At 46.0% G+C, this 9528-nt stretch overlaps 1 protein-coding gene across 4 annotated transcripts in view; it reads left to right on the plus strand.

The window, feature by feature from the left end:
• Nucleotides 1–8816, plus strand: part of TBX4 (T-box transcription factor 4) — a 57223-nt gene extending 48407 nt beyond the window's left edge. For 3 of the 4 annotated variants that reach the window (XM_005511931.3, XM_065036772.1, XM_065036774.1), the window contains 4 exons: nt 1891–2043; nt 3991–4079; nt 4600–4841; nt 6190–8816. In XM_005511931.3, the coding sequence (XP_005511988.3) occupies nt 1891–2043; nt 3991–4079; nt 4600–4841; nt 6190–6812 (1107 nt within the window). In that variant the 3' untranslated portion in view covers nt 6813–8816. The remainder of the gene's footprint in view (nt 1–1890; nt 2044–3990; nt 4080–4599; nt 4842–6189) is intronic. The other variant, XM_065036773.1, reaches the window with a different exon arrangement.
• Nucleotides 8817–9528: the final 712 nt, after the last annotated feature.

A 9528-nucleotide genomic window follows, 5' to 3' on the forward strand; every position in this document is an offset into this window, starting at 1 on the left:
CCCCCAATGTCCCGCAAATATGGAGCAGTTCACCATGAACCTCCAGGCAGGTTTGCAGCCACAACCGTAACCTTGAGCATCTGTCCAAAATCCTTTAGTGAACATTTCTATCAGGCTCCACAAAGTAATGTCGTGTTCATTTTGGAAATTGTTTGGACTCCTGGGGTATAAAGAGGTTAAAAAAAGAATAATAGAGAAATATTTTTAAAGGGATCATTATAGTCCAGTGGATACTACTTTGGAGGGAGAATGCTGACTATTCATCCAGAGTGTATCCAAACTTGGGATCCTGATTTTCCTCTTGGAAATCTCAGTTTAAGATTGTTTTCTTTGTCCTGCTATTGATTTGGTCAGACTTTGGGTACAAGTCACCCCCCCTTGCTAGACCTGGAGAGTTTGGGACAGGCGGTGAGGAAAGCTCAGCACTCTTCAGCTTCTGCTCCAGACAATCGTTATTTATCAGCTTGGCTCAACTCTTAATTATTGAAAATTAAAATGCCCCTTCTTATGAAAGTCTTGGCCTTCTGGTGTTACTCAGCTTGGCTTTGTTTTACGAGTGGCTGATACATGAAAGCAGAGAAAAAGCTCCAAACCCAAACCTGAGCTGACCCTCCCAGGTCTACACCCCGCACATCAGCAGCCACAAAGTGGTTAAGAGACTTGATGCAAAGCTGATAAAATGCCAAAAATTCCTCATTCTCTCTCTTGGGGAGCAGGGAGGGTTGTCTGGAAAATGTCAACAATAAAAATTGCATTTAAGTGGTATATAACGCAGCCAGCTACTGTGGGCAGAGTTACGTGCAGCCAGATGAAGGGGTTTAAAGAGCACAAGTTCCTCGCTGCCTCCCGTCCCAGCTGGAACACAGAGTTCTCCCCCACGTGGGCGGGCATGAAATAGAAAGGGTTCCTGAGCACAAAAGCCGATCACGGAGCAAACGCCTTCTGTTTCTTAGTAATTCTCATTTTAAATTGGCTAGATCCACAATTAGTGTGAACTGATGCTGCTCTGCTGCGTTGTGTCCATCCATCTGTCCGTCCACCCATCCATTTATCTCCCATCAGCTGAAGGCACCACCCGTTGCAGTCCTCCCCACTTGTCCCTGTCAGGGACGGCTGTGTCGTTGCCACTGCTTCGGGGACCACAGGACGGGGAGGGGTGTCAGCTTGGCTGGAGAGCGAAGAAGAACTTGAAAAGGGCCATGCCAAGAAAACCAGAAGAAAGCAGTATTTCTTCTTTGCCCAGTAAAAGGAATAATGGCTCTTCTTAAAAACCATTCAATTTCTTAAAACAGATTCCATTTCTTGAAACCATTCTCTTCTGTAGCATCTGGGCACATCCCTTCTTTGTGGCAGAACAATGCTGGGGGGCCGGGGCTCGGGCAGCCCCACTCACCCCTGATGCCCCATCAGACCATCCCTGCGCTGGGCTCAGCTTTATTTATATTCCTCCCCCTCCCTGTGATTTCTCTGATTTCTTTTTTTTCACTCTGCTAAACTGTGTATTTTTCAGCTCAGTAAAGTATTTATTAGAAATCTTTATAGACCAGTCTGCTGGTGAATTATAGATATTGTACAGCCTCAGCGTGAGCTGGGAAAAAAATTTACGACTCTTTTTTCCACTCAGACCGACTCTGTCCAATAGCAATAAGAAAATGAGGATTTACTAGGAAAGCTTTAAGTTTGGTTCTGCTTACCAGAGCAGCAGATACCCTTTTAGTCTTTGTTCATGTGCATTTATACAATGTCATTTTCCCCTCTAATTTGAAAGCAAAGCTAAAGCTGAGCAGTAGTGGGCTTTTGTGTCCTGCTAGTAAAGTCTGGCCAATAGCTATGGCTTGTCTTTTACTTTTCTTAATTGGATTTCTCAGTTTAGCACCAATTGTTTTTCAGATCATTCTTAATTCAATGCATAAATACCAACCGCGGCTGCATATCGTGAAGGCGGATGAGAACAACGCTTTCGGGTCGAAGAACACAGCCTTCTGCACCCACGTTTTCCCAGAGACGTCCTTTATATCGGTGACCTCCTACCAGAATCACAAGGTAGGCTGCTTTTCTGCCTCAAGGTGCTTTATCTCGGTTTGCAGACTTTCGCTGCCCTCTGCTACCGGCAGCTGCAAAATGATCTTCCAGATTGCAGCGGCGCGGTGATTCCTCTGCTGTGCAGGATCTGTTTGCTGGAAGGGAGGGGAAAAGCCTATTATGCTGCTATTGTGCAGCAGAAAAAATCTGCTTTAAAAAACCAGTTTCCATCCCAGCCTGGCAAACATTAAGCAAGAGTGAGGACCCAGAGGATGCAGCTGAGGAGCAGCAGAACCATGGTTGGGCAACAATATCTTGGCAAACCCTGCGAGCCCAGACACTGATGACTCGGTGTGCTCGTAAGCGCTAAGATGTCGTTCAAAACAGCAAGCAGATCTAATAACGACTGGTAAAGCTTGCTCATAAATCTACAGTGAAAAGTAATTATAGTATGTGTACTTAGTGAGACAGAGGAGGAATGTAACCGTAAAACCCTAGCTAAGCACAGCTCTGCGGTCAGCACATGGAGGCAGGAGGGGGTTTGGGGTTGTTTTGGGGGGATATAAGAGATGAAAGGCTTCGATCTGTACTTCGGGTGTAAATTGTAGGGTTTTGGCTTCTCTGGTTCTTTTATGGTAGTGGTGGCAGTGGGTAGTGATCCCGTCTGAGGGTTTTACCAACCCAGGTTACCAGCAGGACAGATGACACTGTGACAGTCAATCGCCACCTCCCTGTGACAGCGGGTGAAGAGTCCCCAGGGCAGGGAGAGGAGAGGACACTGGGCAGGGGGTGACAAAGCTCTGTTTCCAATCCTGCTACTGATTTACCTGCCTTTACACAAGCCCCTTCTCCCCTGCAGATTAACTAATGGTCAAATTCAACTGCAGGGTTGTATGAGGATTAATTGGAGTTTTTAAAGTACTTTGGGATTCATAAATAAGGATGCAGAGTGAAGTAGCACCTGAATGTGACATCTGCTATGTGTTACTGTATCAGGTCCTTTTCTACACATTCACAGGAAAATTACTACAAGAACAGCAACGTGTGTGAAATTCTTCCTCCCCAATAATCTGACCAGACCTTTTCCTCCCAAGCACGCTGCCCTTTGATGCTTGAAGCGTAGAGTCCTTGCAAGATTTTGCAATTAGTGAGCCAGTTAAAAGACTCAGAGCAGGAACATGGATGTGTGTGTTATGGTAAGACAGGGGAGGAAAAAAAAAGTCCCTATTTGGACACTGAAGTGAATCCTGTTTGAAAAGTTGTAGCTGTTGGTGTAAAATGACCAGTTGTCCAAACATGGTTAACCAAAAAGGCTCAAAAGAGCTTATTTAATACCTACTTAAAATGTCTCTCATGTCAATAGTGCCTTTCATCCTTAAGGTTCCCAAAGTGCTTCATAAACTTAATACTTCCACTGTCATTGCTGTACAAGCACTGCTGGGGGAGGCTGGTAGCTGGGTGGCAGCATGGAGCGGACCTGATGGATTTGGGGAAAATGCCCCTGTGCTGCCCAGCTCTTGCTCTGAATGCAGAATGCAAGGATTTATGAAATTGTTATGGAAACAAGGGAGAGCCACACTGTAAGGAACAGGGGTCTCTAACGTAGGAAATCTCTTAAATCAGACAAATATATTCTCACTAACGAGAGCCCAGAATAAGAACACAGGACCCAAACTTAAGGAAATTTGTGTTCCTGTCCTCATTCATAATTAGCGATTTTGTGAGCTTTAAAAGCTGCTTCTGCGACATCTGTCACCAAACTTCAGAGCTCGGTTTCTCTCAGTGCTGAAAGCAGAGACACCGTCTCTGCCACCGCATCTTGAGATGCTGAAGCTCCCGCGGACTCTGCATTTCAGAGGCATCACGTAGGATGCGGCCCCTAGACATCTCCAGCCTCAGACCCGCTGCGGCACGTCCAGCGCTGAGCCCTTTTCAAACGCTTTATGCTTGCTTTTTGTTCTTTTGAAGATAACCCAGCTGAAAATCGAAAACAACCCCTTCGCCAAGGGATTCAGGGGCAGCGACGACAGCGACCTGCGCGTGGCACGGCTGCAAAGGTACGGCTGGGGGGCAGCCAGGGGGTCGGGAGCTGCTGGGGGTGCACACGTGTGTTCACACCTGTTTGTGTGTGCACTGAACCCAGGCAGCGTGTACGGGCCGGCAGTGTCCGACACACCGCCAGCCAGCGCATCCTTCAGACCTTGTGCCCAAATACAGCCCTACCGCTGGGTTTAGCCTCATTCTGCTCCTGCTGCCCTGCAGCTCTTTGGGGAAGTTGTTAAAAGGTGTCTGTGCCATGGGGACATCCCATTTGCTTGTGCTTGAGGGCACTAGGGCTTTTAATGCCATTTATACCCCTGAAAAGCTCTTTCTGTAATTCAGTGGCACACTGTGTGATAATTAATGTATCTTAACACCTGCCCACACCCAGCAGAGTGTGATGACCCTGAGTTCATTGTATTTGGCAAAGGGTGTTGTAGTCACTGGATGGAGATGATCCAAGGAAGCCAAACTAATATTTCATCTTTTTGTTAATACTGATTGCTAACTGGTAAGATTTTTTCTTGCCCCTTTTAGCAAAGAATATCCAGTGATTTCCAAAAGCATCATGAGGCAGAGGTTGGTGTCCAGTCATGGCCAGCTTTCAACAAAGCCAGATGTTAACCCACTTCACGGGAATCACCAGACCCTTCAACATTATCAGTATGAGAACGGTGCTCACATGCAATTCGCAGCTTCGGATGCTCAAGATCTGCCACTCAACACCTTCACAGCACAGAGGGATTCAGGGCTCTTCTATCATTGCCTAAAGAGAAGAGGTAACTCATGTTTACAGCTAGAAAGATATTCCAGCATGAGCAAACTTACTGCTAATTCCATTTCATTTTGGATCAGCCTCTTAGGCCTCGATCTTCAAAGATACGGATGTGATTGAAGTGTTTTGGGGGGGTCAGGACCCAAGAGCTGGGTTTTGGGGCAGTTATTAGTGGTTTTGTCACACATAAAGCATATTTAGAGCCTGAGTCAAAGCTGAAAAAAAATAATCAGAATGCAAAACTCAAATGACATGAAGCTACACTGGAAAATTATCCATTGTTAGAATCAGCTGAATTAATAGGTGTTTTGAGGAGGCCTTATCTGTCCTGAGATGTTCAGACGGTGTCATTAACATTAATAAATGTGAGGACAAAGCCTTGAGTGATTCTCTTGATGTCTGCAGGTTAGCGGGATTGTGGTTGCTGGGTGTAAGTATACCTTGCTTCCCACCCACTAGTTCTCAAGTTTAAATGAACTGTAACTACTTTCTCTTCATTTGAATCCATAATCAAATGAGATCATGGCATGTTTTAACTTAAATGGAAAAATTTTGCACAGAAAAAAAGCCTTGTATTTGCATCTCGTTGGCCGCTAATTCATTTAAGCTGTGAAGGATCCTCTGATCATGGGCAAATGAGGAATCTAACAGCACCAGTAATGAGGACTGCAAGACAAATATGTAACTTCAGCAGATGTTTCATCTGCAGATGAATTCACTAATTCACCCAGAGAATATTCCTAATGACTAACAGAATGCTGCTGGCAAACATGGCCATAGTCACTGTAATTTGTAGGAGGGGGGCTCCAGCTTCTCAGCGTAAGGCTGAGGGAAGGGCTGATGACTGGGAAAGGGCTCCTTTATCTGGAAATATTTCTACAGCTTTTGACACGAATATCTGGGAAATGTATAGTCATTTTTTGTAATGACAGGAAGGCAGGCTGCGATAAGACCCTTTAAGAGACTTCTTGAATTTGTCAGGAATAACACTGCGAGAGTGTCGGGGACCTCTGTTATCTGGATGGATGCGAAGTAATCTCTGATGTGAGAGCAGTAGCCCAAGTCACTCACTTAACCTGATAAATGTCACCAGAATGCTTTGAGGCCGAGGGGATTAGCCTGACATTTGCAACACGATGTCTTTTTGATGTTGTACATTGTCTTTCCAAACTGAAATGGTTTAACTGGATTAATCTGAAAAAGAGCACTGGTTGGTTAGTGAAATAATCACAGATTGCATGCTCGGCTTCTAAGGGGACTTCACAAAGTCACCGCAGGCTCTTAGCAGGTTGCTGTTAAATGCCGTCGCTCCGGGACCTGCTCTAAAACACACTTTGTATCTTTGTTTGCAGAAAGCGCTCGGCACCTGGACCTGCCCTGCAAACGCTCCTACCTGGAAGCCTCCTCTTCTGTAGGAGACGATCACTATTTCCGTTCCCCGCCGCCATACGACCAGCAGATGCTGAGCCCTTCGTACTGCAGCGAGGTGGCCCCGCGGGAAGCCTGCATGTACTCTGGTTCTGGGCCCGACATCGCTGGCGTCTCGGCGGTCGACGACTTGCCGCCTCCGCCTCCCCCCTTGAGCTGCAATATGTGGACTTCTGTCGCACCTTACACCAGCTACAGCGTTCAGACAATGGAAACTGTCCCTTACCAGCCTTTCCCTGCTCATTTTACCGCCACCACCATGATGCCGCGGCTCCCGTCCATCGCGGGCCAGGGCTCGCAGCCGCCAGGTAACAGCCACTTCAGCGTCTACAACCAGCTGTCCCAGTCTCAGGTCCGGGAGCGCGTTCCGCCTTCGTCGTTCCCGAGGGAAAGGGTGCACCCGTCGGTGTGCGAGAGAAAACCCCCCTCTCCACACCTAAACGCTGCAAACGAATTCCTGTACTCACAAAGCTTCTCCTTGGCGAGGGAGTCGTCGCTGCCGTATCATTCAGGGATGGGGACTGTGGAGAACTGGACTGATGGGTGACGCTGACGGCTGAGCGATGCCACAGCCAACGTTACTGCTCCGGGACAGTGTTTGATCGGTGTTGATACCTGTGGGTAACTTGCACTTCGGTGAGACAAATGTGCATTTCCAGAGGGGTCTGTGTGGGTGAAGAGCTTGTATCTTCAGACACACAGAGAATTACATCTCCTGTCTTGGTGGGCTCGATTCATCAGCCTCTTGCTGACTCCCGAATAAATCAATTCTCACGTCTTCATTACTGATCCAGTAGGAACCGTTTTCATGACTAACAAGTGAAGTAGCTAGGCATTTTCTTTTGCTTGTAATACTAAACATCCATGAGCAAATTTTACCTATTTGGGAAAAAATTATAGTGCTTGGTTGGTGAAGTCACGGCATCCCAAAACTCAACCTGTTGGGTTGCGTAGCTCAAGGACTGCTGCAGCAGCACTTCTTTGGCTCCTTTTGTCTGTAGAAATTCCTTCTTCCTCTGGAAGTGACGGAGCCGTAGGAGCGCGGGGCCGGCGGGGACGCTTGGCGCGGGGTCAGGAGCTGCGGTGCCGCTCCGGTACCGCCCGGCACGGCGCAGGGTTCGTGCCGCGGCACTGAGAGGAGAAGGCACTGATGCACAGATGTCTCTTCTTCCCCCCACACCACCATCATTTGTGGCTGTGGGAACCTAAGAAGTGAAGCGTTACGCCCGAGGCCAAACAGCAAATCAATTGCAGCATTAGGAACAGACCCAGTGTCTTCAGATTCTCATCTGTTGATTGAATCCCACTAGCTTATTGCAATATTTGTTTAAGTTTAAGCTTCAAAGTTGCTAATACTTTCCAGAAATGATTGCTATACTTGCTGGTCCTTGATTTCTTTCATATTCAGCTGAAACGCGCCTTTTGTGCTATGTTTTTTTTCTTTTGCAGCTAACGCGGAAAGAATTGTTTTCAGCATAAAGGAGGCATAGAGAAAGATTTTCTTAATTGTGGGGTGGGAAGAGTTCCCATTACCTGTCAGGCTTTACAGTGTACAAATATTTGTAGAGCAGGTAAAAATCTGTAGCCAGTGCATACATCGCTAGCGTTGTTTACTGTGGAAGTACCTTGAACTGACTCCTCCAGTGCTGCCTTTGCCATCCAGAATGTCCCTGTGAGGGCAGGAGGGATCGCTCAGTGACAGCCACAGCACGAAACGGCCTCGTGGGAGAGCAAACTGCGCTCTTTCTGGAACCAAATTCCCCTGATCTTTGCCCGAAAGTGTCCCGAGCAGGGCTGTGTCCTCCTCCGATCTGCCGTGTGTCCATGCTGACCCAAGGGACGGCCACACAGAGGTGACGCTGGGAGTCTGGTTCCACTAAAAAGCGCAATATTTCAGCTTTAGTCACGCACAGCGGGGTGTTTGGTTTTTTTCCCCTTTGCTTCCCAAACTGGCAGAGGTAAAAAGCTGAAATACAGATGTGGAAGTCGGGAGGTGCTTCGGCGTTTTGGTGAATCCCTTCCAAGGAAGAGAGGCTGATGGAGGAGGGCGTGGAGGTCGCGTTTCAACCAGGACAGTCTCGTACACCCGCTCAGCAGACGATGTGTGTGACCGGTGTGGATTTTGTAATCGGATTTTTGGAAATCACTACCGTTTTTGCATGCTGAATAGCTATTTATATACATATATATTTTATATATATATATAAAAATATATATATATCACAAATGCAGGCCACGTGTCCAATTCAGCTTTGCTTTTTACGAATGAAATACTTAATAAAAATGAATGTTGCAAGGTTTTTTTTTGGAAAGACATCTATTTAAGATTTTTTTTTTTATTACACACCTTTGATGTAAAAACTAAGAACTGGTTAGATAAAAAACATATATACTACAGATGAATCTTTATTAGAAACCACATTAGCTACAGGTGGTATGGAATTTAAAAATGTTTGTTACATAGCATGGACATTTTATTTTACATATCAGAACATAAAGTCATTTTACTACTATAAGCTGTCTCTGGGTGCATTTCAATAATTAGTATAAAAGTGTTCCGTGGTGAACTACTGCTTGCCTCATCTCTCTTGTGTCTCCTCCTATACCAATATCTCACATTTCCCAAGACGCGCACTTGACTCCTTTCTCTTTTCCACCATCTCATAGCTACACCATCAAACTTTACCTGCCCTCAGACCAAGGGGTTATGGTTTGCTTGCGATATCTCATTTTCCTTTGTGTTTTAAAAGAACACATAAGTTGATCTGAATACACTGAGCACTACCAGACTGAGCTAAAAGCAGTCGCTGGCATGATAGCAAAATCAACAAAATGATGCTTCTGTACTTGTGTGCAGATCAATTGAGGGGCTGAGGTGGGGAAGGGGTCCGAGGGTGCCACCGACCATTGTTTGAAATGCTCAGTCGGTTTCTCATAGTGACACTGAATCAACACCGAACGAGACAAATGCTGCCACTATAACCTACAAAATAACGGGCTCAGCAGTCCAGGGTCTAAATCACAAGCTGGGCTGGATCTTTGGCCTGTTTTATAAATATGATGAACAGAAAAATGATGCCACTTTTAATGACTACTCATTGTTTCTATCTTTAACCATTTTTCATGTACCTTCTGCTCATCAATGTAATAATTATTAATATAACACAGTTTAAGAACAGTAACTCCTATAAGAATTAATTGTTCTAGCATCTTTCGGTTAATGCAGGGGATGTAGAGGAGGCTCGAACATGTAATTAATCTGA

Source organism: Columba livia, chromosome 20 (assembly GCF_036013475.1).
Source record: "Columba livia isolate bColLiv1 breed racing homer chromosome 20, bColLiv1.pat.W.v2, whole genome shotgun sequence".
Lineage (NCBI taxonomy): Eukaryota > Metazoa > Chordata > Aves > Columbiformes > Columbidae > Columba > Columba livia.